At 64.1% G+C, this 26965-nt stretch overlaps 5 protein-coding genes across 14 annotated transcripts in view; 4 read left to right on the top strand and 1 right to left on the bottom strand.

Moving 5' to 3' along the window:
- FERMT3 (FERM domain containing kindlin 3) overlaps positions 1-15723 on the top strand; it is a 16878-nt gene extending 1155 nt beyond the window's left edge. For both annotated transcript variants that reach the window (XM_062195925.1, XM_062195926.1), the window contains exons 3-15: positions 1485-1718; positions 1786-1905; positions 1990-2158; positions 2263-2365; positions 12819-12926; positions 13014-13148; positions 13231-13280; positions 13375-13499; positions 13625-13731; positions 13932-14165; positions 14387-14511; positions 14941-15082; positions 15154-15723. In XM_062195925.1, coding sequence (XP_062051909.1) covers positions 1485-1718; positions 1786-1905; positions 1990-2158; positions 2263-2365; positions 12819-12926; positions 13014-13148; positions 13231-13280; positions 13375-13499; positions 13625-13731; positions 13932-14165; positions 14387-14511; positions 14941-15082; positions 15154-15333 — 1832 coding nt within the window. In that variant the 3' untranslated portion in view covers positions 15334-15723. The remainder of the gene's footprint in view (positions 1-1484; positions 1719-1785; positions 1906-1989; positions 2159-2262; positions 2366-12818; positions 12927-13013; positions 13149-13230; positions 13281-13374; positions 13500-13624; positions 13732-13931; positions 14166-14386; positions 14512-14940; positions 15083-15153) is intronic.
- Positions 15665-24322, bottom strand: TRPT1 (tRNA phosphotransferase 1). 3 transcript variants are annotated; one of them, XM_062195928.1, is made up of 8 exons: positions 24238-24322; positions 17428-17507; positions 17139-17220; positions 16564-16733; positions 16312-16486; positions 16082-16138; positions 15899-16009; positions 15665-15807 (listed from the first exon to the last, which is right to left on the bottom strand). In XM_062195928.1, the coding sequence occupies exons 2-8, from the start codon at positions 17497-17499 to the stop codon at positions 15716-15718; spliced, it is 759 nt and encodes a 252-aa protein (XP_062051912.1). In that variant the 5' UTR covers positions 17500-17507; positions 24238-24322; the 3' UTR covers positions 15665-15715. The 3 variants fall into 3 exon arrangements, with proteins under 3 accessions (XP_062051912.1, XP_062051911.1, XP_062051913.1); XM_062195927.1 differs by lacking the exon at positions 24238-24322 and adding an exon at positions 17677-17808; XM_062195929.1 differs by lacking the exons at positions 15899-16009; positions 24238-24322 and having other exon boundaries at positions 17428-17809.
- Positions 17924-20212, top strand: NUDT22 (nudix hydrolase 22). Of its 4 annotated transcripts, none has more exons than XM_062197803.1 (6): positions 17924-17941; positions 18249-18749; positions 19189-19287; positions 19657-19754; positions 19836-19929; positions 20035-20212. In XM_062197803.1, the coding sequence occupies exons 2-6, from the start codon at positions 18267-18269 to the stop codon at positions 20134-20136; spliced, it is 876 nt and encodes a 291-aa protein (XP_062053787.1). In that variant the 5' UTR covers positions 17924-17941; positions 18249-18266; the 3' UTR covers positions 20137-20212. The 4 variants fall into 4 exon arrangements, with proteins under 4 accessions (XP_062053787.1, XP_062053785.1, XP_062053786.1 ...); XM_062197801.1 differs by having other exon boundaries at positions 17934-18008; XM_062197802.1 differs by lacking the exon at positions 17924-17941 and adding an exon at positions 17948-18021.
- Positions 20641-23367, top strand: DNAJC4 (DnaJ heat shock protein family (Hsp40) member C4). 2 transcript variants are annotated; one of them, XM_062197799.1, is made up of 6 exons: positions 20641-20964; positions 21422-21515; positions 21958-22142; positions 22228-22392; positions 22978-23064; positions 23149-23367. In XM_062197799.1, the coding sequence occupies exons 1-6, from the start codon at positions 20822-20824 to the stop codon at positions 23252-23254; spliced, it is 780 nt and encodes a 259-aa protein (XP_062053783.1). In that variant the 5' UTR covers positions 20641-20821; the 3' UTR covers positions 23255-23367. The 2 variants fall into 2 exon arrangements, with proteins under 2 accessions (XP_062053783.1, XP_062053782.1); XM_062197798.1 differs by having other exon boundaries at positions 20658-20964; positions 22231-22392.
- Positions 23688-26965, top strand: VEGFB (vascular endothelial growth factor B). 3 transcript variants are annotated; one of them, XM_062195930.1, is made up of 7 exons: positions 23688-23944; positions 24478-24520; positions 24801-24997; positions 25101-25174; positions 25682-25717; positions 25866-26101; positions 26548-26965. In XM_062195930.1, the coding sequence occupies exons 1-6, from the start codon at positions 23885-23887 to the stop codon at positions 26077-26079; spliced, it is 624 nt and encodes a 207-aa protein (XP_062051914.1). In that variant the 5' UTR covers positions 23688-23884; the 3' UTR covers positions 26080-26101; positions 26548-26965. The 3 variants fall into 3 exon arrangements, with proteins under 3 accessions (XP_062051914.1, XP_062051916.1, XP_062051915.1); XM_062195932.1 differs by having other exon boundaries at positions 23689-23944; positions 25967-26101; XM_062195931.1 differs by lacking the exon at positions 23688-23944 and adding an exon at positions 24273-24398 and having other exon boundaries at positions 24479-24520.

Below are 26965 nucleotides of genomic sequence, written 5' to 3'. Positions count from 1 at the left end.
TGAAAGCGGAAGCCCGAGGTGGGGGTCCCTCGGGGCACTAGGTCTGCAGCACGCGGGCCTGCTCCGGGCAGCGCAGAGGCCTGAAGGTGGCGTGAGACAGACGGACGGACAGACCCGCGGCTCCACCGTGTGGGTGGGGGCCAATCGTTCCGCGTGGCGCCCCTGCCCCCCACGCCCAGTCATCCCCGAGTGCGTCAGACTCCCGGGGTCACGCGGGGCTTCCGCCAGGCCTCTGCCTCCTGGGCTGGCCGCAGGGCCTGGAGGGGGCTGCACCCAGCAAAGCCACTGAATCTGGGGGGCAGCAGGGCGGGGACACCTGGGACTCGGGGGGGCTCTGAATTAGGGCCTCTGTGCCGCGGAGCGCACCTGGAGTGTGACAAGACGCAGGGTCCGGGCTCCCCTGCAGGGGACCGTGCCGCAGCTGGGGGGGTGGTGAGGAGGGTCCCGGCCACCTGTGCCCAGCTCGCCTGTGCTAGGGGACCTCCAAGGCTTTAGACAGGTCCAGGAAAGTCAGCATGATGAGGATGGACACAGGGCAAAGGTCAAGGGGGGGGGGGTGCAGGAGGCCCAGGCCAGGGACAGCCAGGACGGGACAGACGGACAGGACACAGGCCCCAGAGCAGCTCTGGCCCCCCTGGGTCTCCGTGCTGAGCCGAGGGTGGCGACGAGGCCCTGCGGCCCCAGGAATTCACTCGTTCCCCACTGAATGCCCCTTGTGCCGGAGGGGACTCGGGAGCTTCCGGGAGGGGTGGGTGCTGGGCGCAGTGGTTACGACTGCCTGGGGCGCCCACAGCCCTTAGCCGAGTGCCCGGTCAGGGTCCTGGCTCTGCCTCCAATCCAGCACCCTGGGGGCGGCGGGGGACGGCTCGTGTGCTTGGACCTACGGGGGCCCCTGCCACCCGCGTGGGAGACGCAGATGGAGCACCTGGCTCCTGGTTGCAGCCTGGCCCAGCCCCAGCTGTTTCGGGCACGTGGGGAGTGACCCAGCGTGTGGGAGAGCCCCCTACTTTCTCTGTCTTTCTGCCTTTCAAAGTTCATGGAAAATGGAATTAGAAGATTAGTTTATTTTGGTGAAAAAACAAATTTTGAAATCCACACATGGCTTCATAATACACATTTTCCATGAACTTTTTGAAAACGCCTCATACGGTCGCCTGGTGAGTGAGGCGCTGACACGGCACACAGCAGGCACCGGCTGGGCCCGGACGAGTCTCCCATCTCATGCGGGGAACAGGTGAGGCCAGAGAGGTCAAGTGCATTGCCCAAGGTCACACGGCCAATGACCTACAAGTGTTGACAAGCCCTAGGGTAAGCAGGAGCCAAGCCAGGGTCCTCACCTCCTGGAGCCTCTAGGTGGGCTGAGCAGGAAGCCATGGGAACCGAGGGGACCACCCCCCTCCCCGCAGGGCCCCGGAGCCGTGCTGGGTGCTGGGTGCAGGGGGCATCAGAGGCCCCCCGCACCCAGCCCTCGCCGTGGCCCGCAGATCGCAAGCAGGACTGGTCGGACCACGCGCTCTGGTGGGAGCAGAAGAGACAGTGGCTGCTGCAGACCCACTGGACGCTGGACAAGTACGGGGTCCTGGCCGACGCCCGCCTCTTCTTCGGGCCGCAGCACCGGCCGGTCCTCCTGCGCCTGCCCAACCGCCGCGCCCTGCGCCTCCGCACCAGCTTCTCGCAGCCCCTCTTCCAGGCCGTGGCTGCCATCTGCCGCCTGCTCAGTGAGTGCCCGGGGCGGGGCGGGGAGGCCCGGGAGGCGCCCTCCGGCTGAGGCCCAGCTCCCCCCAGGTATCCGGCACCCGGAGGAGCTGTCCCTGCTGCGAGCCCCGGAGCGCAAGGAGAAGAAGAAGAAGGAGAAAGAGCCAGAGGAGGAGGTGCACGACCTCACCAGGGTCGTCCTGGCCGGCGGTGAGCGAGGCGGGCAGGGCTGGGGGGACGATGAGGCGGGTGAGGGCGGCCGGCTGACCCCCTCCGGCCCCGCCTGCTCTCCAGGGGTGGCGCCCGCGCGGTTCCGGGGCATGCCGGCGCACTTCTCCGACAGCGCGCAGACCGAGGCCTGCTACCACATGCTGAGCCGGCCCCAGCCGCCGCCGGACCCGCAGCTGCTGCAGCGCCTGCCGCGGCCCAGCTCCCTGGCGGACAAGACGCAGCTCCACAGCAGGTGCGCCGGCCCAGCGGGCGTCCCCTGGGTCAGGGGCGGGGCTTCGTCCCAGGCCCCGCCCCGCCCTCCGCCCTGACCCTGGCGCCCTGTCCCGTGCCCCCCAGGTGGCTGGACTCCTCGAGGTGTCTAATGCAGCAGGGGATCAGGGCCGGGGACACGCTCTGGCTGCGCTTCAAGTACTACAGCTTCTTCGACCTGGACCCCAAGGTGGGCTGGGTGGCCCGGGCCCGTTTGTCCTCCCACGCAAACCAGTGGTGGGCCGGTGGGAGCCTGCCTCCCCAGAAGCCGCCAGCCAGATGCGTGTGGACGGTGCTGGGGGAAGCTGGGCTCGGGGGGCAGCACTTAGACCTGCAGGGACTGGGGCAGAAGCAGGTGTAGGTGCGCGCGTAAGCTTTGCAGGGGCCGTGCTGTGTCCCGTCCACTGCCTCCCCGCCTGAGTGCTCCACGCTCCATGGCTGCCCAGCACCCCACAAGCCGCTCCGAGGGAGCCCCTCCCTCTGCCTAAGCACACTGGCTCCCCACGTTCCTGCCGCTGCGTCCCAGCTTCCTGAGGGTACCCCCCCCCACTCCCGCTCGATCCCTGGCCAAACCTGTTCCCGCCTCTTCTGTCCCCACCCACGCGCCAGAAATGCACCTGCTGAGGTGACCCCACCCTGCGCGTTGTCTGCCCGGTCGCTGCCCCCAGCCTCAGAGCCCCGCACACACAACCCACTCTCCCAGCTTCCATGGTTTGCTCAGGTGAGCACCTCTCCGGAAGGCTCTGCCCCCCCCCCCCAAGTGATCATCATAGCAGTGCCCCTGCTCTCTCCACTGGCCTCTAGGCCCAGGCCTCAGAGGCCCTCACACCTCTCGTGCCTGGTGGGGAGCTCTCTCAAATGCTTACTGCGTTTTATTTGAGAGAGAGATCTGCCATCCACTGGTTCACTCCCCTAAGTGCCGGGATCAGCCAGGGCTGCGCCGGGCAGGAGCCAGGAGCCTCCTCCTGGTCTCCCATGGGGTGCAGGGCCCAAGCACTTGGGCCATCCTCCACTGCCTTCCCGGGCCACAGCTGAGAGCTGGGCTGGACCCGAGGGCTTTGATCTGGGATGCGGGGCTCCCTGCCCTGAGCACGAGTCCTTGGTGCCCCGGCCTGTCTGGGGGCCCCTCCCACCATCCATGGGCTCCCTGCAAAGGCCCCCTCCCATTCTGGATCCTTCCGTGTCACTCCCACACACCCCTCCACTGGTCTTCCCTTGGACAAACTCCCAGCTGCCCGTTCGTGCTGTCTCCCCATCTGTGCTGGGCCAAGCCGGGGCCATGGCCGGGGTCACCAGGGCCTCCCTCGCCGGTCCCTCCCAGCCTTGGCAAGAACGTGGAGGAAGCGTGTCTGCACCCGTGGCTCCTAGGCCTGCCTGTGGCGCCCCTTCTGTGGCCACAGGCCCTGCCGCCCTGGCCTGGGGCACCTCCCTGTCCCGCCTGCTCCCCTCCTCCAGGCTGGCCTCCTCTCTGCTCCTTCCTCCTCCCGTGTCACTGCCCCTCCCTGGCGCTCTGGCTCCCCCCCTCCCACTTCCTCCCCACCCCCACCCCCGCCATGGACTGAGGACTTTATCATTCCTTCCCATGGGCCCTTTGGTTCTGCGGTTTCACTTTTTGTGGCTGTGTAGGGGTTGGAGCACCGTGGCACAGGGACCGCCGAGTTGCACTTGCCCGTGACTCCCCTGGGAGTGTGAGCCCCGCCCTGGCCCGCCCCCCCCCCCAGCTCTAGGGCTCACACCCTCAGTGCCCACGCACGTGAGCTGCGCCCAGCGCTGGCGTCACTGTGCTGGCGTTGCTCCCACACTGACAGCTTTCTTGAGAAATCTCTCAGCCGCCGGCCACGCCCATCTGCAGGGCACAGCTCAGCGCCACGCGCACCCTGAATTGTGCAAGCGTCACCATGAAGCCCGGGGACATTCTCCTCACCCAGAGGGAAACCCCCCGCCTGGCAGTGGTCATTCCCCACCCCCTCAGCTCCAGGCAGCCCTCCAGTGGCTCCCGTCTCCGTGGCTGCGTGCCTGTCCTGGGCTCCTTATTTAACCAGAACTGTACAGTCTGTGGCTTCTTCTGACTCGTTTCTGTCACTTAGCACAACGATTGCTTTGTTTTTCCTTCAAACAACAGAAGATATCTTTTAATTTAATGGCCAGAGTGGGGCTGGCACTATGGCGTAGCAGGTAAAGCTGCCGCCTGCAGTGCGGGCATCCCATATAGATGTTGGATCGAGTCCCGGCTGCTCCACATCTGATCCAGCTCTCTGCTCTGGCCTGGGACAGCAGTGGAAGATGGCCCAGGTCCTGGGGCCCCTGCACCCATGTGGGGGACCCGGAGGAAGTTCCCAGCTCCTGGCTTCAGATCAGCGCAGCTCCAGCTGTTGCAGCCATCTGGAGAGTGAACCAGCGGATGGAAGACCTCCCTCTCTGTCTCTGTCTCTCTCCCCCTCCCCTTCTGCCTCTTTGTAACTCTGCCTTTCAAATAAATAAATCTTTAAATAATTTAATAGGCAGAGCTATAGAGAGAGAGCGAGACAGAGAGAGAGAGAGAGAGAGAGCCCTTCCATCCACTGTTCACGTCCCGAATGGCCTGCACAGCCAGATCTGGGCCAGGCTGAGGACAAGAGCCAGGGACTCCATCCTGGTCTCCTGCATGGGTGGCAGGGGCTTAACGTCGTGGCCGTCGTCCACTGCCTTCCCACCCGCAAGAGCAGGGGCCAGAGAGAAATAGTGTCCGGGACTCAGCCAGCCCCTGGGAAGGGAGGCTGGCCCCATGGGCGGCTCCGCCCACCCGTCCACTCCTTGAGAAGCACGCTGGACGCTGGATGCTGGACGCTGTCGCAGGTCGGTCCTGCCTGCCCCTCCCTGCCCATCTCCTGTGCTCTCAGCCCGAGGGGACCTTGTGCCTCCCCCTGGGACCCCCTCAGCAGTGCTGGGCGCTGATCTGTTGGTGACAAGTCTTTCACCTGTGGGTGGGGTGAGCCTCCGATTCCGAGAGAGAGTTCTAACTGGAGCGTCTCCTTTGCGGGCCGGTTTGTTTGCTGAATGCTTGATTGTGTGAAAAGGCAGCTGCTGGCGCTCTCCGTTTCCTGTGCGATGCCTGTCTTTTTTCCTAACTGCTTTTACGTTTTTCTTTTTTAAAGATTTATTTATTTATTTATTTATTTATTTATTTATTTATTTATTTATTTGAAAGAGTTACACAGAGAAGGAGAGGCAGAGAGAGAGAGAGAGAGAGAGAGAGAGGTCTTCCATCCGCTGGTTCACTCCCCAAATGGCCACAACAGCCAGAGCTGAGCCAATCCGAAGCCAGGAGCCAGGAGCTTCTTCCAGGTCTCCCACACGGGTGCAGGGGCCCAAGGACTTGGGCCATCTTCTACTGCTTTCCCAAGCCACAGCAGGGAGCTGGATCGGAAGTGGAGCAGCCAGGACTCGAGCTGGTGCCCCTATGGGATACCCACACTGCAGGCGGCGGCTTTACCCCTACACCACAGCACTGGCCCCTATGTTTTTCTTTTGATTACTGGTTTTAAATAATTTGATTACCATGTAGCTTGGTTTCCTTCCGTCTCTATCTTTTTTTTTTTTTTTTTTTAGATTTATGTATTTACTTCAAAGGCAGAGTTACAGAGAGACAAGGACAGACAGAGAAAGAGTGAGACATTTCCATCCACTGGTTCACTCCCAAATGGCTACAATGGCTGGAGCTGGGCCAAGCTGAAGCCAGGAGCCAGGAGCTTTATCTAGGCCTCCCACGTGGGTGATCTTACGCTGCTTTCCCAGGTGCATTAGCAGGGAGCTGATCGGAGTAGAGCAGCCGGGACTCAAACCGTCGCCCATGTGGGATGCCAGTGCTGCAGGCTTTAACCAGCTCTGGAGAGCTGGCCCCTCCTTCAGGCAGTTATACTCGGGGTTCATTTGGAAAATTGGGGGACATCTTTACAATGATTTTGTGCCTTTCCCCTTTGGGCATTCCAATACAGGAATGCTGGACTGTTGACAACTGTGCCTCACCCAAGTCCTGGCGCCCCTGAACCCACGTGGGAGACCCTGGCTTCTGCCTGGCCCAGCCCAGCCATTACGGCCATCCGGGGAGTGAACCAGCAGATAGAAGACCTCTCTGCCTCTCTCCTCCTCCTCTCTGTCTGTAACTCTGCCCTTCAAATAAATAAATAAATAAAATATTTTAAAGAAAGGCAGAGGCAAGGAGGGGAGAGAGATTTCATCCACTGGTTCACTCCCCAAATAGCTGTGTGGCCAGGGCTGGTGCAGGCCAAAGCCAACCCAGAACTCCACCCTGGTCTCCCAGGTAGGTGCGGGGGCCCAAGCTGCCTTTCCAGGCACACTAGCAGGGAGCTGGATCAGAAGGGAGAGCTGGCCCTGGACCCAGTGTCCACTCCGGGCTGCTGGCTTCGCAGGTGGCGGCTTAGCTCAGCGTGCCATGGTGCCAGCCCCTGCACTTGAGCTGTGTCATGGCCAGGGGCACAGTGAGCTCGCGCTCCGGGGAAGAGTGTTCTTCCCTTCACACCAGTGCACTGAGTCCGATTGCTACCCCATTCCCAAAGTCGCAGCTGAACAGCCAGTCACAGGCCTCCTTCCCGGGGGCACAGGTGGAGAAGACCCGAGAGACCTGTGGCCATGCGCTAACCCTGCAGCCGAATCGCACGGCTGGGCACTTACCCCGCAGCTGGAATCGGACGTGCCCAGTTCCGTCTTTCAGACTCACCAATCCCGTACCAGGATGTGGCGTCTTCTTTTAATTTTTAAATTTGTATTGATTTATTTGATTTTTGGTTTATAACCGGCATGTTAACTGTAGGCCACCTGCTGCCCCAGTTCTGCCGGGTCTTCCTGAGTTGAGGACATGTTAAGAGGCACAGGAAGACTGGGCCTTCCAAGGCTCATTGTTAACCCTGATGAGGCAGGACCAGGGTGTCTCACGTCTCGGGGTCACTCACCTCCTTCCCCAGCCAGGGCTCCCTGAGCTCGCCGTCGGGTGCCCTGTGTGCCATTAGCCGTATTCCCTCTCTGTGGGCTCCTCGTATGCCTCCTAGGGTGCAGGTCAGCAGGAGTGGCCAGGAGAGCAACCCTCACTCCCTTCCATGTGGGAGGTGGGCGCCCCAGCGGTGGCCTAACCCCCGGCCCCAGCCGCCACCCCCACTCCCCGGGCCTTAGGTGGGTTCCCTGTGTGCACCCACTGAGCAGGGCTGGGCCGGAGACGGCTGTTGGGGCACTGCTCTGGGCTTCTGCATTCCAGACTCCAGAGGGCCTGGGGTCGGTCCTGCCCCTGCTCCCACTGCTGCCTGCCTCTCGGGAAACCCGGATGGGGTCCCTGGCTCCTGGTTTTGGCCTGGCCCAGCCCCAGCTGGGTGGACCTGCAGTTGGGCGATCTCTTCCTCTCTCTCTCCTTCTCTGCCCATTAAACAAATAGATATAAAAATCAAATCCATGCATTACTGGGGATAGCATTAAAAAATAACCACCTGTGTGAGTTCCAGAACTTTCTCTGTGCAGGGCCTGGCCTCCTGCCCTGTGGACCCTCCAGTTGGAGGTCAGGCGGGGGCAGCCAGCACCTGGTTGTTCCTCTCCGCGTCTAGGAGCCGCTGGCTCTCGACTGTTCTCCTGATTTTAAATTTCTTGAGTCGGTGCTTGCTCCTCAGTGCCAGGCGCCCTTCTGTTTCTTGGAGCTGCCGATCCCCACGTTGGCTCTGGGCACCGGCGCTGTCCCTGTCCCCGCCTCCTCGTGGCCCTGGCTGTGCTGAGTGACCGCTTCCCGCTCCGACGCCCTGGCTCAGTCGGCTTCCCGTGCTTTCCTCGCTGGCCGCCTGTGCGCACTGCCCGGGCCCACCCGCAGTGGCCCTCTGCACCTGCCCGGAGGCCCCCGCCCTGCCCCCAGCCACAGGCTCCGTCCTGCGCGGGGCGCCGATCGCCTGCCCTGCAGACCACGGCGCGGCTGCTGTCCGCCACAGTTCTGACGTCAGAGCTGCCCCGGGCCCTGCGGGCCCCTTCCCGACCTCCTGCATTCTGACGCGGAGGCTGAGAGCCCAGCGCCCGGCCTTGGGAAACCTGGCCGGGGCCAGCGCCCGGCCTCGGAGCGCTGTTCTGCAGGATTCGCCTTGCAGCTGCCGAGCTGCCGAGGACAAGTCTGCTGTCGCTTTTATTTTCTGTCCGTCCGTCTGGTGACAGCTGTATTTTTTCTTGGAAAGGGAGGGAGGTGCCAGAAACTTCTAGAATCTTTGCCTTAGCCCCTGGTACTCCAGAGTCGCTCAGTAATCTGTCCTGTGTGGCCCCTTCTTCATTCGTTGCCCTTCGTGCTGGCCACGTCCTGGCCAAGCACCCTGCAGTCGCTGGCTCATTGCCTCTCCCACTCCTCGTGTCCCTCTGGACCTCGGTCGGCAGATGTTAGACTTCCTGATCGGCTTCCTAAAGGAGCAACATGGACATTCGTGACTCATTTCTCACCTCTTTGTCGTCTTGTCCTGTTTTTTGTCAAGTAGCTTCCAAAATATCTATTGAAGTTTTGATTTCTGCAACTGTGTTTTTTAAGGTAAATCACCCACTTTGTTGTTCTTGTTGTTTAACAGATTGATTTTATTTATTTGAAAGAGTTATAGGGAGCATGGAGACAGAGAGAGAGGTCTTCCACCCACTGGTTCACTCCCCGGATGGCCGCGATGGCCGGAGCTGAACCGATCCGATCTGAAGCCAGGAGCCAGCCAGGAGCTTCTTCTGGGTCTCTCACGTGGGTGCAGGACCTGGGTCATCTTCCCCTGCTTTCCCAGGCCACAGCAGAGAGCTGGATCGGAAGTGGAGCAGCCGGGACTGGAAGTGGCACCCATATGGGATGCCCGCACTACAGGCGGCAGCTTTACCCGCTAGGCCACAGCACCAGCTCCCAGCCTGAACTCCTGTGCATCCGGCCTCTGGCCCTGTTGTCAGATTCACCCAGGTCGCGTAAACTTGCAGCGAATTTTCTCCTCGGGTCCAGCATCTCGTTATGCCGCTGTGCCACCAGTGCTTTCTCCATTCTCCTGCCTCCGGGCATGGGCTCTGACTACGGAGATGCCGCGGCATCGCAGGTCCCCTGGGGAGCACGCAGACGGCTCCTGTGGCGTGGATTCGCAGCCCGGCCCGGCGCTGTGTAGCTGCAGGGGCCATGTTTCCGCGCCCCTGGACCCGTGCCAGTCACCCAGCTCCCCCCGCATCCTGTTTTCCGGTGGTCGTTCGCATGGGTGTGAGACAGTGCCGCCTGGAGCCTGTTTGTTGTTGGAGCCGCTTTATGGAAGCATAGCTTACCGACCCCAGAAATCTCGGTCTGATTTTTAGTTAACGTACACAGCTGTGCGGCATCCCCGTGATCTTCTAGAACTGTCCCAGCGCCCCAGGAACTTCCCGTGCCTGTCGCAGTCGTGTCTCCTTGCACACCGGCCTGGACACCACGGATCTGTTTGTCACGTGGCTTTAATTTACATTGCCAAGGTGGCTAATACGGTGGCGCACTTTTTCGTACGGCTCTTAGCCATTTGGAGGTCCTCTTTTTGTAAAGTGTCTGTGCAGGCTTTTCAGCCATTTGTATGTTGAGCTGGTTTTCTTCTTATTGATTTATAGACGCTCTTTGTATATTCTGGGCATGAGCATTTTGTTGAATGGATATGTCGAGGGTTTATTTGTTTTGCTTTGCCTTTTCACTCTCTTAATGGTTTCTTTTGACAAACAGCTGCTCTTAATTTTGATGAAGACAACTATGTTTTCTTTTTTTAAAAGGTTTATTTATTTATTTGAAAAGCAAAGTTACAGAGAAAGAGAGAGAGAGAGAGGTCTTCCACCCACTGGTTCACTCCCCAATTGGCTGCAATGGCCAGAGCTGTGCTGATCCGAAGCCAGGAGCCAGGAGCTTCTTCCGGTGCAGGGGCCCCAGGACTTGGGCCATCTTCTACTGCTTTTCCAGGCCACAGCAGAGAGCTGGATCGGAAGTGGAGCAGCCGGTCTCAAACTGGTGCCCATATGGGATGCTGGCACTGCAGGTGGCGGCTTTACCCGCTACACTGAAGTGCCGGCGCCCTCCCCCCCCAACAAAGATTTATTGGGGCCAGCGCTGTGGCGCAGTGGGTAAAGGTGCCTCTGCTGCACTGGCATCCCACATGGGTGCTGCTGGAGACCTGGCTGCTCCACTTCCGACCCAGCTCCCTCCTGGTGCCCCTGGGAAACCCGCGGAGGGTGCCTCAAGTCCTCAGGCCCCTGCACCCGCATGGGAGACCTGGAGGAGGCTCCTGGCTCCTGGTCTTGCCCTGGCTATTGCAGCCATCTGGGGAGCAAACCAGCAGATGGAAGACCAGCCTCTATTTCTCTCTGTCTCCCTTTCTTTCTCTCTCTGTAACTCTGCCTTTCAAATAAATAAATAAATAAATACATCTTTTAAAAGTGCATTTATGTATTTGAAAGTCAGTTACAGAGAGAGATCTTCCATTGACTGGTTTACTCCCCAGATGGTCACACCAGCCAGTGCCAGGCCAGGCTGAAGCCAGGAGCTAGGACTACATCCAGGTCTCCCCACGGACAGCAGGGACCCCAGAACTTTGGCTTCCTCCACTGCCTTCCCAGGCACACCAGGGGGAGCTGTTTCGGAAGCAGAGCAGCCGGGATTCAAACCAGCAACGTGTAGCAGGTCACAGCATAACCAGCTGTACCACAGTGCTAGCCTCTGTGTTTTCTTTTGTGATGAAAACATTTTGGGGGCCAGCGCTGTGATGTAGCAGGTAAAGCTGCCGCCTGCATTGCCAGCATCCCAGATGGGAGCTGGTTGCTCCACTTCCGATCCAGCTCTCTGCTATGGCCTGGGAAAGCAGTAGAAGATGGCCCAAGTCCTTGGGCCCCTGCACCCACGTGGGAGACCTGGAAGAAGCTCCTGGCTCCTGGCTTTGGATCAGCGCTGCTCCAGCCATTGCAGCCAACTGGGGAGTGAGCCAGTGGGTGGAAGACCGCCTCTCTCTGTCTGTAACTCTACCTCTCAAATAAATAAAATTTTAAAAAACATGTTGCATCTGGGGCAGGCGTTCGCTGTAGATGCCACTTGGGACACCGCTGGATTTAAGTCCCAGCTCCTCTTCTGACTCGGCTCCCTGCTGCTGTGGCCCCTGGAGCAGCACTGATGGCCCGAATCCCTGGCTCCGGCCGTCCACCTGGGAGGCCCATCTGGAGTTCTGGGCTCCTGGCTTATCTGCCCCACCTGGCTGTTGTTGACATTTGGGGAGTGAACCAGTGGGTGCAAGCGCGCTCTCTCTCTCTCTGCCTTTCAAATACATTAAAAACAAAACGTGTTGTGTCCTGGTAAAAAAAATCTTTTCTGCCCCACAATCACCAAGGTAGCATTCTCAATAAATAAAAAAAAAATTTAAAGGTTTTATTTATTTATTTATTTGAAGGCAGAGTTACAGAGAGAGAGAGAGAGCCGAAGCCAGGAGCCAGGAGCTTCTTCCGGGTCTCCCACATGGGTGCAGGGGCCCAAGCACTTGGGCCATCTTCTACTGCTTTCCCAGGCCATAGCAGAGAGCTGGATCGGAAGTGGAGCAGCCGGGACTAGAACTGGTGCTCATATGGGATGCCAGCGCTGCAGCTGGAGGATTAACCTACTATTCCACGGTGCCAGCCCCTAAATTAATTAATTAATTTTTTTAAAAGGTAGCATTATGTTTTTCTGTAAAGGGTTTATTTATTTATTTATTAAACGTTTCTGTGTTTATCTTTAAAGATTTATCTAGGTATTTGAAAGGCAGGAAGAGAGACAGGGAGAGATTGCTTCCACCTGTTGGTTCACTCCCCAAATGGCCGCAACAGCCAGGGCTGGGCCAGGCTGGAGCCAGGAGCCAGCAGCTTGTTCCAGGTCTCCCACGCGGGTGCAGGGGCCCAGCACGTGGGCCGTCTCTACTGCTTTCCCGGGCCATAGCAGGGAGCCGGACTAGAAGCCCAGCAGCCAGGACTCAAATGGGACCAGTGCCCTTACAAGATGGTGCCACAGGTGGCAAGTTTACCTGCTACACCACAATGCCAGGCCCCCACTTCCTTTTAATTCACCCATTTTTAGCTCAGTGCCCCACACCGGCCCTGGCTCTGGTCCCCATTTGTCCGGGTGTCTGCTGGCCTCACTCAGCTGCTGTGGCTCCCTCTCTCTATCTTTCTAGGCTCCTTTTTGATGCCTTTGCTTTGAGTTCTGGGCCGGCCCCGAGGGGTCCGGGCTCTTCTGAGGGCAGCCGGGACCCCTCTGAGCCCTTGCCCTTCCTGTCCCCTCTCTCTGGGATCTTCTTCCTTCATGCCACTCATCTCTGCTCAGCATGTCACCTCCTCAGGGAAGCCTTCCCGGATCGCTTCCCCACGTTCCGTCCTCTCATCAACCATCACACTTGTGCTGCCCCCGATGGAGGGCGCGGGCGAGTGTCTGTGGGAGCGATGTCCTCGAGTGTCTGTGGGAGCGATGTCCTCGACAGTTCTGTCCCACGCGTGGCTCACCCTGCTCACTGGCTGCCTTGGTTTCCCTGGCAAACTGGCAGGTGCCACCCGTGGGCTCAGCCAATCAGGGGGAACAGCGCCACCTGTCTGAGCAGCAGGGGCCTGCAGGCTGGGGACACCCGCGACTGACCAGCCTCGTGCCCCTGCAGACAGACCCGGTGCGGCTGACCCAGCTGTACGAGCAGGCCCGCTGGGACCTGCTGCTGGAGGAGATCGACTGCACAGAGGAGGAGATGATGGTGTTTGCCGCTCTGCAGGTGCCGGGGGTCCCCGGGGAGCGGAGGGGCCCTCCTGCGGGGTGGGTGGGGGGCGGCTGGCTCAGCCCTCCCTGGCCGCACCCCCAGTACCACATCAACAAGCTGTCCCAGAGCGGGGAGGCCGGTGAAGCCAGCGGCGCGGACCCGGGGCTGGAGGACCTGGACGCGGCCCTGAGCAACCTGGAGGTGAAGCTGGAGGGGTCAGCGCCCGCGGATGTGCTGGTGAGGCGGCGCGGGGCCGGGCGGGGGCCGGGGCCGGGGCGGGGGTCTCGGGGCTCCCTCTGACTCCTCTCGGCGCCCACAGGACAGCCTCACGGCCATCCCGGAACTCAAGGACCACCTCCGCATCTTCCGGTGAGTGTGCGCCCCGGGCTGGAGGCGGTGGGGGAGCCTGGTCTGGAGCCGGGGTGGGGGGCGGCCTGGCACAGACCTCGCCCCCGCCCCGCAGACCCCGCAAGCTCACGCTGAAGGGCTACCGCCAGCACTGGGTGGTGTTCAAGGAGACCACGCTGTCCTACTACAAGAGCCAGGACGAGGCCCCGGGGGACCCCGTCCAGCAGCTCAACCTCAAGGGTGAGTGCCCGAGGCCCACTGCCCGGCCTGGCTCCTCCTGGGGCCAGGGGGCTCCACTCCCAGGGGCACCCCTCAGGGCAGGTCCCCCGTACCCAGCTCGCAGCCCAGCCCTCTGCTCCCTGTAGGCTGTGAGGTGGTCCCCGATGTCAACGTCTCTGGCCAGAAGTTCTGCATCAAACTCCTGGTGCCCTCACCCGAGGGCATGAGCGAGATCTACCTGCGATGCCAGGACGTGAGCGAGGCGGGGGCGGGGCCGGGGCCAGGGCGGGGTGGGCAGGGCAGGAGCGAGGTGGAGCCAGGGCGGGGCGGGGCCTGGTAGGGTGGGCAGGGCAGGAGCAAGGTGGGGCCAGGGGCAGGGCGTGGTCTGAGTGGGGTGGGGCGGGGCGGGGCCGAGCTGGCTGGCCCCTCACTCCCACCCTGTCCCCTGCCCAGGAGCAGCAGTATGCCCGCTGGATGGCCGGCTGCCGGCTGGCGTCCAAGGGCCGCACCATGGCGGACAGCAGCTACGCCAGCGAGGTGCAGGCCATTCTGGCCTTCCTCAGCCTGCAGCGTTCGGGCGGCGGGGGCTCCGGCAACCACCCCCAGGGCCCTGACGCCTCGGCTGAGGGCCTCAACCCCTACGGCCTCGTCGCCCCACGCTTCCAGCGCAAGTTCAAGGCCAAGCAGGTGCCGGAGCGAGTGGGGGACGGGACTATCCACAGCGGTTACCTGGCCTCCCCACCCACTGGGGAGGACCGCGGTGCCGGCGCCCACGGGTCCCCCAGGGCGTGGCCCCTCCGCAGGCTCAGCTAACTGGTTCCATGACGAGGGACGAGCGGGGGTCTCTGGAACTTTGTGGGGAGGCGGGGGAGGGTCCAGGCAGCCCCTCACCAGCCCGGCCCCTGCAGCTCACCCCGCGGATCCTGGAAGCCCACCAGAACGTGGCCCAGCTCTCGCTGACCGAGGCCCAGCTGCGCTTCATCCAAGCCTGGCAGTCGCTACCTGACTTCGGCATCTCCTATGTCACCGTCAGGTGGGCTCCCAGGCCCCGCCCCACCCCGCCCACTGAGCCTGGTCTCCGCCCCCACAGCCCCCGAGTGGGTCCACCCCGTGTCTTCCTCCGTTCCACAGGCCCGCAGGGCTCGGGCCAGGGAGGTGCGAGACCAGCTCCTGCCCAGCTCTGCCCAGACGGCCCCGGGCTGGGCCCCGGTGGGCTGGTCTGGGAGCCAAGGCTAACGTGGAGGCCCCCCAAGCCTGCAGGGGGGGGGCACTGGCTGATGACAGTGTGACACCAAGCAGCTCCGTGACTTGAAGGCCGGATCTGCTGACTGCTCTCAGCACAGCGCATCAGCCCGAGGAGCTCCGCGACCGGCTCCGGGCGGGGACACAGGCAGCCCTGGCTCACTGTGCCGGGCTCCGGGGCCCTGCAGGGTGGAACCCTTGCTCACCCCCCCCCCCCCAGGTTCAAGGGCAGCAGGAAAGACGAGATCCTGGGCATCGCCAACAACCGACTGATCCGAATCGACCTGGCTGTGGGCGACGTGGTGAAGACCTGGCGTTTCAGCAACATGCGCCAGTGGAATGTCAACTGGGACATCCGGCAGGTGCGCGCTGGGAGGGCGGGGCGGGGCGGGGCGGGCCGGGCCGGGGAGCCCTCTGACGGCGCCCCCTGCAGGTGGCCATCGAGTTCGACGAGCACATCAACGTGGCCTTCAGCTGCGTGTCGGCCAGCTGCCGCATCGTGCACGAGTACATCGGCGGCTACATTTTCCTGTCCACCCGGGAGCGGGCCCGCGGGGAGGAGCTGGACGAAGATCTCTTTCTGCAGCTCACGGGGGGCCACGAGGCCTTCTGAGGGCTGTGTGCCTGCCCTGGCCCCGCTCACCACCTGCCACGGCCACTCCCCAGCCCACGCCCGCTGGGACTCACTGCCCCACGCCCTCTGCAGGCACACACGCGCTGGACACATTCACCGGCTGCCGCTGGCTTTGTGCAGGCCGGGGCCCTGGTGGGGCCTGACCCCCACCATCACCCAGGCTAGGGGAGGTGGGCCCTGGGCGCACATGGCGGCCCCTGCCTTATTCTGAGCGCACAAGATCAGCTCCCTGACCCCTGTGCAGGCCCCGGGCCCGCGCGGAGGACCCATGGATGTAGCAAAAGGATGAAGAATCATGGCTTCCCACTGGAGTTTCTCTCTTGTTACCTTTTTAAAATTTCGTTTTTATAAATAAATATTTTTATTGTTGGCTCATCCTGCTTCGTCTGGGGCTGTGCTCGGGGCCGCTCCGACCTGCCGTCTGCTTGTCCTCAGCCAGGGAGAGGGGCTTTCCTGGGAGAGACGTGAGTTGGTTAGACACAGGGAGAGCTGAGCAGCCGGGGCCAGGGTTCCGGGACAGGAGCAGGGAGCCGGCGGTTCTCACGGGTGGGGCGGAGCTGTAGCGCCTCCTTGAAGTACTTGGGCGGCAGGAAGCCGTGAGTGTTCCCTGGGGTCAGGATCACTCCATTGGCCGAGCGGAAGAAGCGGATCCCGTCTGCGAGGGAGCCACAGCTAGGACTCCGGCCCTCCCGAAGGCCGGGCGGTCACTCTCCGCGTCCAGACTCACCTGCCAGAGCTAGCGGCCCGTCGATGAACACGGCCACTTCGCAGTGGGGCCGCATGCCTGCGGAGACCACCGGAGCTGCAGCCAGGGGCCAGGACCCCGGGCTGGGGGCTGGGAGGGGCATGCTCACGGAGGGCATGGGTTGGCATTGGACGAGGGAGCCCGTGACCCTTGGAGGGACCTGGGGGGACAGAGCGGGTGCGATCTGCCGGTTATGCGCCGGGGGCACTGACCACTGATGACGCCAGGGTCCCCCGGCAGTCCCGGGGCCAGGTGGATGTGCGTTCTTCCTCGGCAGGACAGGCCCTGGAGCAGGATGGACGGCCAGTGTTTCCAGAAAGTACCATGGACCAGCGTCTGCGGCAGGGCCTGTGGTGTCTCCAGAGGCCTGAGCTCCAACTCCGGCACCTGCGACGGGCAGCAGTCAGACCCCCGGCACGAGCAGGGGTCCCATCTGGCTCTCCCACTCGTCCCCGGTGCCCCACCTGCAGGGAGTGGCCCTGATTGGCCCGGATGAGAGGGCCGGTGCTGGGATCCCCGGGCTGCAGGGCAAACCGCTGCTTCTCACTGGCGTCCACCACGCGCTGTACGTCTTCTGCTGAGAAGCCGCGGAACTGTGGCAGCTGCAGGAGGGCGCCCAGGGGCACGAAGCCATCTGCAGGCGGACAGGGGGAACAGAGCCCGGGCCCAGGCCCCCGCTGTGTGGGCTCCCCTCTGGGCCTCAGCTTCCCCAAATGACAAGGGATGAGGATCTGCCGGGGGGGGGGGTGTCAGGGGTGGGAAAAGGTGCTTAGCATAGTCCCTAGCCCGGACAGGACACCAAATAACCCCCAAGTTCCCACCCCTGGGATGCGCTTAGTGGGCTACCTGGCTGGAAGGGGGCATCCCCGGGCTCCCCACACAGTGGACCTGACACAGGCCTCAGGGCCTTGCTCTTCTCTGTGCCTTGGGAGGGGTCCTCTGTGCCTCCCTCACAGGGGAAGCGGGAGCCACGGACAAGGGGTCACAGGCTCAGATCGCCCCGGCTGCTCCTCACCCAGCCTCCACGTCCCTCACTTACCAGGCCCCATGGGAAGTCCCAGCTTCAAGGCACCGTGGCGCAGGGCATAGGACAGAGCCTTGGACAGCTGCACATCTCGGTCCTGAAAGAGCCCAGAGGTGGCCGCGGGCCTCCATGGAGACCTCGCCCTGCTGCCCACCCTGAACCCGGAATGACCGGTCCCTGCAGGGGCAGGGCAGATCGGGCAGAGCCCCTGTGGTCTCCAGGAATTCTAAGACCCACCCACGCCCCCCACCCCACCCAAAGTCCCCTCCGCTGTCCCGCGAGGGCGGGGTGGCGGGGAGCGCACCTGTTCCCGGGGTCTGTGAGCCCTTCTACCCTTGGGCGCTGTTGCCTCCTGCCTCCTTCCTCCAGAGTTCATGGCCAGACCTGTGGGGAGCAGGGGGATGTGGGCACCGCTTCCAGCACCCTCCCAGGTCCCCACGTGCCCGGAGTCACAAAGCCTCAGGATGTCAGGGCTGGGAGGCGAATACGCGCACGTCCCAGCCCGAGTCTCTGGTGCAGGGACGGAAACGAAGGCCCAGCGGGCAACACTTGCCCAAGGTCACACTGGCAGTCACGCAGGCCAGCGAGGCCGAGCCCGGCGCTCCAGACTGGCGGGTGCGCCCCGCAAGGCGGGCCTGGAGCGCAGAGGCCGGGCAGGGCCCACGGGGCGGAAGCGCCGAGGACCGGGGTTCGGGGCCGGGATCGCTTTAAGCGACGCGGGGGGCGGGGCTCCCCGACCCGCCAATGAGAAGCCGCGGGCGAAGGGGCGGGCACTTCCGCTTCAGGGAAGGGGCGGGGCCTGCGGGCGCAGCCGGCTGGTGAGTGCTGGCTTGGAGGCTGGAGATCCCGGATCCGGGAGGGGATCCCGCTCGTCCCGGGTTGGAGGCAGGACCATGGGGTTTGCGGAACATGGGCGTTTGGGGGGGCCCGGGATGTCCAGGTGGTAGGGATGCCCGAGGGACTGCTCCAGGGACTGCTGCCAGCAGGCGTCCCAGGCACCCTGCGGACTGTCGGTGGAGCGGTCAGTGGGGTGCAGGAGGGTTGGGGCACCCTCAGGAGGTCTGTGAAAAGGGCGCCGCGGCCACGGGTCCCCTCACCCCTCACGGGCCTGGCTGTGTCCTCCAGAGCTGCCCTGTCCAGACCATGGATGCTGAGGTGTCGCTGCTCCTTCAGTGCCCTGCGGGTGGCCTGCCCCAGGAGCAGGTGCGGGTCGAGCTGAGTCCAGCCCACGACCGCCGCCCACTGCCAGGAGGGGACAAGGCCATCACTGCCATCTGGGAGAGCCGGCTCCAGACCCAACCCTGGCTCTTTGACGCCCCCAAGTTCCGCCTGCACACGGCCACACTGACCGCCCCCACTGGCTCTGGCGAGCCAGAGCTGCTCCTGGGCCTGGGCCTTACATCCTACCGAGACTTCCTGGGCACCAACTGGGCCCGCTCAGCTGCCTGGCTGCAACAGCAGGGGGCCACCGACTGGGGCGACAGGCAGGCCTATCTGGCGGACCCCCTGGGAGTGGGTGCGGCTCTGGCCACTGCTGACAACTTCCTGGTCTTCCTGCGCCGCTCTCAGCAAGTGGCTGAGGCCCCTGGGCTGGTGGACGTGCCCGGGGGGCACCCTGAGCCCCAGGTGAGACTCCAGGCTGGGCACGAAGACCCGGAGAGCTCAGGGGAGCTGGGGCTCTAAGCTCTCCCGGCTTTGGCTTCCTCATCCTGAATGGGAAAACTGGCCCGGTGTTCCCCTGGAAGCAGGCAGAGCTTGGGGTGCCACTCAGCCTGTCTGCTCCTCGCACAGCCCCACAGCCTCCCCTCCTGCCGTGCCCAGTCCACAGCTGCCGTGCCCTGCCCTCCCTCCCCTGCTGCAGACCCGTGAGGAGCTGGGAACCGTGGGGGTGGAGAGGTGGGTAGAGGAAGGAGATGCTGTCCCCCAGCCCCAGCCCCTGGCTGGGCCTCCGGCTGCCCATGTGGGGTAAGAGGGTCACCAAGGAGCTTGCACCGTGCCCACCCCAGGCCCTCGAGGCGAGCAAGTGGGGGGGGGCAGGGCGGGAGCTGAGCCTGATCTCTCCCAGGCCCTGTGCCCTGGTGACAGCCCCCAGCACAAGGACCTGCCCGGGGAGCTGGTGGTCCGTGAGCTCTTCTCCAGTGTCCTGCAGGAGATCTGTGACGAGGTGAGTGCGGGGTGGTCCAGGCGGCCTGGTGGGCACGGGGGGAGGCGATTTCTACAGGTCTGTGTTTGGGGGAGGGCCTGCAGGCATCCGGCTGGCGTGGAGGCGAGCCCTGAGTGCGAATTTCGCCCTCAGCTCCTGTGCCCTGGGGCTTCCGGGGATGCACCTCTTGCTACTCCCGGAGTTTGCTGAAGTGGGAGTGCCAGCCATGGAACTGCCTTCCCACAGGGCGGCTTGTTCCCTCTGTCTCTTGGTTTTCCCGTCTGTAACATGAACACACCCAGGAGCTGATGCTCTGGGAAGCCACAAAGTGACCGCCAGGGGCAGAGATGTGGGCGGAGCACTGACAGGCGGGCCCCACCCCCCACCCAGGTGAACTTGCCGCTGTCCACCCTGAGCCAGCCCCTGCTGTTGGGCATAGCCCGCAACGAGACCAGCGCCGGCCGCGCCAGTGCTGAGTTCCACGTCCAGTGAGTTCTGGGTTTTGGGGGAGGTGGGTGGTGAGGGGCAGGGCGGGAGCTCCACCAAGCCACCCCCCTGTCCTTGCCCAGGTGCAGCCTGACCTCTGAGCAGGTCAGGGAGTACTACCTGAGCGGCGGACCCGAGGCCCACGAATCCACAGGGATCATCTTTGTGGAGACACAGGTGTGGCCTGGGGTCGGGACCCGCAGAGGCCGCGGGGGCAGAGGGCGGCAGGGCCAGGGCGGGCGCCGGGTGTCTGAGTCCCGCTGTGTCCCCGTGTCCCCGCAGCGCGTGTGGAGGCTGCAGGAGACGGAGATGTGGGCCGAGCTCTGCCCCTCGGCCAAGGGCGCCATCCTTCTCTACAACCGCGTGCAGGGGAGTCCCGCCTAGGCCCCCGCTGGACCCCCACAGCTCTGGAGACAATAAAGGCCTTTTTCTTGAACTCCGTTAGTATCTGCTGTGTCCCTGACTCAGAGGGGGTGGAGTGGCAGCAGCTCCGTGGACTCTGCCTCGCTGCAGTGCGGGACCACGGCCCAGTCCGCGGAAGCGAGAGGCAGCGGAAACCCCAGTGAGGGCTGGCTCTGCCCGGTCTGCCCTCCGGCCCGGCGCCCGCGGCTGTCAGCGCCTCGACACGCCTTGCTTCGGTGGGTTGGCCCAAGGAGTCAAGGGCCAATAGGCGCTCGGGGGCGTGGCTTTCGACGCCTTCCTGCGCGGTGGGCGTGGCCCGGCCGTTTCAGCCAATAAAGGTGCAGGGCGGTGCCTGACGGGGAGCAGGAAATGGCGGCGGCCGCGGAGTCCGTGAGTGCGGCGGGGGCGGGGCTTGACTCGGCCCCTCCTTCGCCAGTTCTCTAATTTCCTGGGTGGGGAGGGGTCTCGGCGCGCTGGGCGGGCTGTGCAGACGGCGAGGCCGAGCGGGAAGGGCCCCGGACACCGGGGTCAGGACCCTGGACTCGGGGATCGGATCCTAGGCCAGGAGGCAGCCCTCCCCGCGGCTGTCTTGCTCCGTAAGGAACGGGGCCGGGCTCCTTCCTGCGCCTTGGCCCGGACCGCTGGGAGGCTGGCCCGCCTGGCCCCCATGCACTCCCCGTGGTGGGCTCCTCTCCCCAGCTGCCCGCCCGTCGCCATGCCGCCCCTGTGGTCCCTGCTGCCCCCGCGCCTATGTCGCCGGTGGCCCCGCAGCCCTCCCTGCCGGCTCCTCGGAGCGGCCGCCGCGCAGCGGTGAGTGGGGCGCCGGCCCGGCTGGCTGTTCGGTGGGTGTGCGTTGAGGGCCTGCGCCTCAGGGCTCGGCCCAGGTAACCCTCACCTTCAGTGCCGAGGACACTGGACGGGAGATGAGGAGCCTGCCCCTAAGGCCCCGAGTGAAGTGGCAGATCGGACCCTGAGCCCAAGCCAAACCCAGTGCTCCTTCCACAGTGGCTGTCAGGCTTCATTCGGGACCACTGGGGGTCAGGGGGAGGCCGGGCACGAACGTGCAGCTTCCTGGGCCCCGGATCAGGTGGGACAAGATTTCCACGCACCGGGGAGAAAGGGCTGACCCGCAGCAGCCAGAGGCACCCTCCAGGAGAGGGGTGATCCGGAGGTCGGTCCGTCTTGGGACCTCCTCCACCTCCCCGTGGCCCAGGAGGAGGGAGCGGCAGCCCAGGGGAGTCCTGCAGGTTCGGGCCTCTTTCCATAGATCCAGCCCCAGGAATTACTATGAACTGTTGGGGGTGCATCCTGGTGCCAGCGCTGCAGAAGTGAAACGCGCCTTCTTCGCCAAGTCCAAAGAGGTACCGGTGCCCCCACGGCCGGGCAGGAGGTCTGAGCCGGGTGGGGGTGCCCTGGGGAGACCCGCGTCGTCCCTTCAGCCTGCATGGGTGCTGGGAAAGTGCTCCAGGGGCAGGGGTCTGGCCACCTGGGAAAGCTACGGGGGCAGGAGCCAGGGGTCCAATCTGATGGGTCAGGCTTGGGTTTCTTAGCCTGCCTGTCCGTTTTTCAGAAACCTGGGCCAGGCCTGTGGTGAGTGCAGGGGGCTGGCAGCTGGGAAGGATTTGAGGGGAGGGGCCCGGGGCTGTGTTTGCTGGCCCTGTGGGCTTCTGGAGGGGTGGACAGGCCTGAGATTGGGCATCACGGCCCAGACAGGGCCTCCGGGAGTGATGTGATCCCTCGTGGGTGGACGTGACCAGGATGGGCCCAGGGAAAGGAGGTAAGGGGAGTCCCCCTGTATCCCAGCTGCACCCGGATAGAGACCCTGGAAACCCAGCGCTGCACAGCCGCTTTGTGGAGCTGAGTGAGGCGTACCAGGTGCTCAGCCGTGAGCAGAGCCGCCGCAGCTATGACCACCAGCTCCGCTCAGCTAGCCCCCCAAAGTCTGCAGGGACCACAGCCCACGCCAATCCTGCCCGCCAGACACACAGGTACCAGAGTCCTGCCCCTGCGGGCTTCTACGCTCAGGCCTTCGGGGGAGACTCATCCCATACTGTCCCTTCCTCCGCCTCCCAGCAGCTCCTGGGAACCCCCCAATGCGCAGTACTGGGCCCAGTTTCACGGTGTGAGGCCGCAGGGGCCGGGGGCCAGGCAGCAGCAGCACCAGCACAACCAGCGGGTCCTGGGGTACTGCCTCCTGCTCATGCTGGCTGGCATGGGCCTGCACTACGCCGCCTTCAGGTGCGTCCCCGGCTTCCCGGGCGTCAGGCGTCGGGCAGAGGGTGGGGGAAGCCCAGTGTGGCCAGCCGGCCAACGCACCCCACAGCCCCCAGCCTCGTGTCTCCCAACGGAAGACCTGCAGGAGCTCGGGCTCTGGGCCTACTCCTTCCTAAGTGTTACCTCTGTCGCTTTCCACTCCTTCATAATTTGAATGTTAATCCGTGGTGTTGGCCGCCAAGGAGGCCTGGAGCCAACCAAAACCGTGCACAGGGGGTAAATGCATTGTCACCGGGCCCCTCAGCCGCCGTCCCACGCAATGACATGGATTTCCTACAGCAAAGACACCCAGGGGCCAGTGCCCCATTCAGTGACAGACCCTCATGTCCACGGCTGTTGTCACCTTGTGACACCTTGTGAGCAGGACAGTCAGGGGCCTTGGGGTGCCATTGATGCTGGCCGCGCCCTGGCCACTCTGCACCCCTCTGCTCACCTGTGATGGGCAGGGTTAGGTGAGGCCCCACAGGTGGAAAGCCGTGAGTGCCTAGCATGAGGTGGGGGGACAGGACCTGGGGGACAGCAGGGCTGACTGTAGCCCACTGCCTGCAGGAAGCTGGAGCAGGTGCACCGTGGCTTCATGGATGAAAAGGACCGGATCATCACGGCCATCTACAACGACACCCGGGCCAGGGCCAGGTCTGTCTTTGCTCCCTCTGCCCGACCCCTGTCCCCTGTCCCTCCAGGACCCCTGCCGGGACGTTCAGGTGCTCTCTCCTCCAGGGCAAACAGGGCGAGGCTCCAGCAGGAGCGACTACAGAGGCAGCAGCCAGCGCCCCCCGGATCTCCCCGGGACCCCAGGATCGTGCCGGGGGCCCCCAACCCTTGAGGGGCTCACCTGGATGGGGCCTGCAGTGTGCTCCCAGGGCTCCGCGCTCCCCACAACGCGTGCAATAAAGTGATTCTCAGAGCTGAAGTCCAGCCCACTCCTTCGCGTCCAGCGCCCCCTGCCCGGCCTCTCCCAGGGGCAGCGCCCCGCCCTCCGGGATCTGGCAGTGGTGACCCGAGAGCCCGGCCCCCTGGGCGGCGCGTCCCCTTTCCCCTGCAGCGCCGGGAGGGGGTGTGTGGAGGGGGCGGGCCCCGCCAGCGGCCTCCCCCCCACCCCCGCCCCGCCCCCGCCCCACGGCCCGGTGGGGAGCGCGTGTCTGGGTCACATGAGCCGCCCGCCCGCCAGCCCCGGCCCGGCCCCCCGCCACCCCCGCCGTCCCCGCCGCCGCCCGCCACCACCGCCACCACCACCGGCCGGCCGCCCGCCCGGCTCCTCCGGCCGCCGCCGCTGCGCTACGCTGCGCTGCCTGCGCCCAGGGCTCGGGAGGGGGCCGCGGAGGAGCCGCCCCCCACGCCCGGCCCCCGCTCGCCGCGCCCGGGCCCGCGCCATGGGGCTCTGGCTGCCGCCGCCCCCTGCGCCACCGGGTTAGGGCAATGCGGGCGACCCCGGCGCGCGGCCCCCGCGGGCACCATGAGCCCCCTGCTCCTCCGCCTGCTGCTCGCCGCGCTCCTGCAGCTGGCCCCCGCCCAGGTACGTGCGTCCACATCCCGCCCGCCGCCGTGCCCTCTCAAGGTTGGCGGAAGTGGGGAGGCGCCGAGCGGCCTCCGCCAGGGGATCCACAGGGTCCAGCCTCGAACTCCAGCATCGCGGGGGCCCGGCCCGGGCATCCCCCCAGGAGGTGCCCCGGCCCGCCGGCCTGCTAGCCCGCCAGCCCGCCCAGGGGCCACTGCCCCGCCCCGCCCGATCCCCTGGGCGCCAAGGAGAGCGGGAGCTGCCTCAGTGCCTGCGGACCTGGTTCGGTGCCCTCTGTGCCCGCTCCTGACCTGCAGCCACCAGCACCAGCCTGGCAGAGGCTCGAAGAGTTGACTCTGCTGGGAGACCGCAGCTGGCAGAACTCGGCTGGGCAGGTCCCAGGTGGCCAGGAGAGGACCGCTAAAGCCAGAGCGAAGTCCAGGATTACAGCAGTCTGCACCGATGTCGGAGGGGAGTGACGCCTCCTGCTGCCGGCACAGGGCGAGCCCCTCCCACGTGCACCCTGGATCCAGCTCTCTTCTCTCCCACAGGCCCCTGTCCCCCAGCCTGATGCCCCTGGCCACCAGAAGAAAGGTAATGTTGCACTGCCCTTGCGCTAGCCGGCTCGAGAGGGCCCGCCCCAGCCCCAGGCTCCAGGCTCGTCTAACCACGGCTCCCCTGTACAACACAAACTTTTACTCTGCCCATCTCACAGAGAGGAGGCTGAGGCGGTGGATTAAACAGGACAAGAAGGGACAGGTTGGGAGGGCAGGGAGGTGGCCAGTGGGGAGGGTGGCCGTGACACGTGACACAAGCCCTAGGGAACGGCTGCAGGAAACCCAGTGGAGACTTAACCTTTACCGTCTGCCTCTAGTGGTGTCATGGATAGATGTGTATGCCCGCGCCACCTGCCAGCCACGGGAGGTGGTGGTGCCCTTGACCGTGGAGCTCATAGGCACTGTGGCCAAGCAGCTGGTGCCCAGCTGTGTGACTGTGCACCGCTGCGGGGGCTGCTGCCCTGACGATGGCCTGGAGTGTGTGCCCACGGGGCAGCACCAGGTCCGAATGCAGGTACGGGGCTTGTGCAGGCTGGCACTCCTGTGGGGCAGGGCCGCGGGCACCCCTTCTCTCTCTCCCTCACGATCTCTCTCCCCCACTTTTCTCTTGCACACAGATCCTCATGATCCGGTACCCGAGCAGTCAGCTGGGGGAGATGTCCCTGGAGGAACACAGTCAGTGTGAATGCAGGTGCCAGCAAGGCCCAGCTTTGAAGCTGGGAGTCCAGGGCGGGGGGTGTGCTGGTCACACCAGAGCGGGGATCAGGCTGCCAGCAGAGCCAGAGGTAGGCCTGGGACGTGCTGCAAGTGAGGCGTATGCAGGCACCTGTGTCGTGGCAATGCACGTTAAGCCACCGCCTGCAAAGCCGGCAGCCCGCATGAGCACCGGTTCAAGTCTGGCTGCTCCATTTCCAATCCAGCTTCCCGCTAATGTGCTGGGGAGGCAGCAGAAGATGGCTTGAGTGCTTGGGCCCCTGCCATCCACCTGGGAGACCTGGCTGGAGTTCCATGCTCCTGACTTCCACCTGGCTCAACCCTGGCTGTTGTAGCCACTAGGAGAGCGAACCAGTGGATGGAAGATGTCTCTGTAACTCTGCCTTTCAAATCAGTCGATCTTAAGAAAAAAAAAAAGAGGGGGATGCATAGGTTTCCTGATCCTCCTCCCCTTTGTCTCTGTCTCTCTCTCATTACTTTTCAGACCAAAAAAAAGAGAGAGTGCTGTGAAGGCCGACAGGTGAGTAGTCGCGCGGGCGGGCCAGGGGTGTGGGAGTGGTGGGGACAGCTGTAGTTCCTTCCCTGCTCTCTCTTCCCACCTGTCCCCCAACCCCAGCTCCCGGGAAGACTCTTCCTTCCCGCCCCAGACATGTCGCTTCTCCTCCTAGGGCTGCCACTCCCCACCACCATCCCCAGCCCCGCTCCGTTCCGGGCTGGGACTCCGCCCCTGGGGCACCCTCCCCAGCTGACGTCACTCATCCCACTCCAGCCCCAGGCCCCTCTGCCCACGCTGCGCCCAGCGCCGCCAGCGCCCTGACCCCCAGACCTGCCGCTGCCACTGCCGACGCCGCAGCTTCCTCCGTTGCCAAGGGCGGGGCTTAGAGCTCAACCCAGACACCTGCAGGTGAGGGGTCTGTGGGGTGGCGGTTGCTAGGGAAGGCATCGAGGCCCTGGCTTGGAGCAGGTCCAGGGTGAGCCTGCCAGTGGGAGGAGAGCCAGCGGAGGGGAAGCTCTTGAATGTGTTGAACAAATATTTACTAAGTGTCTGCTGGCACAGGCCTTGGCATACACAAGGCTCCCGTTCCAATTGGGGTGTTGGGCACGAGGAGGAATGGTGCCAGCAGAGGACGTGCAGGGCTGGGGTGGGGGCACCTGCCTGGAGCCTTCCAACCTGGGAAGCCCCGGGCCTTCTCAGCGGCCGCCTCTGGGAGGCATTGGCCCACCTGCGGGAACCCTTGTGTACCCCTGCATCCCACAGAGAGGTCAGTGGGCAGCAGCCTGCAGGCTGGGAGAGGACGGGGCTCCCGGAGAGGAGCTGGGCTGAGCTCCCCCATGCCCGCCTGCCCGCAGGTGCCGGAAGCTGCGAAGGTGACACACTGCTTTCCAGACCACACGCCGGTGGGGAAGGGAGTGGAACCTGGCGGAACACGCCCAGCCCAGGTGCCGACCTCAGCCTGCCTGGGCCGACGCTACTCCAGGCCCTGGGCTGCTCCCGCCCGCCGTGTCGCCCTGAGGCTGCCATCTGGGGCCGGGTGCACAGGGCTGGGCAAGGGGACATGGAGAGCGGTCATTAACCAGCCTCCCGGAGCTTGGGGTACTGCCTCAGGGTTCAACCATCCTGTGCAAGTGAGCCTCTTACAAGCGGCTCCTCCCTCCCCTTCCAAGGACTCCAGACATCTGCCAACAATGGGATTTGGGCTGTGGCGTGAAAACTGTGACCCTCTCCCCCAACCCCGATAAAAGACGTAAGGAGCTGTTCCTGCTTGTG

This window comes from Lepus europaeus, chromosome 7 (genome assembly GCF_033115175.1).
Source record: "Lepus europaeus isolate LE1 chromosome 7, mLepTim1.pri, whole genome shotgun sequence".
NCBI lineage: Eukaryota > Metazoa > Chordata > Mammalia > Lagomorpha > Leporidae > Lepus > Lepus europaeus.
The sequence above is the reverse complement of the archived record's forward strand: the minus strand, read 5'-3'. Positions and strand labels throughout refer to the sequence as shown.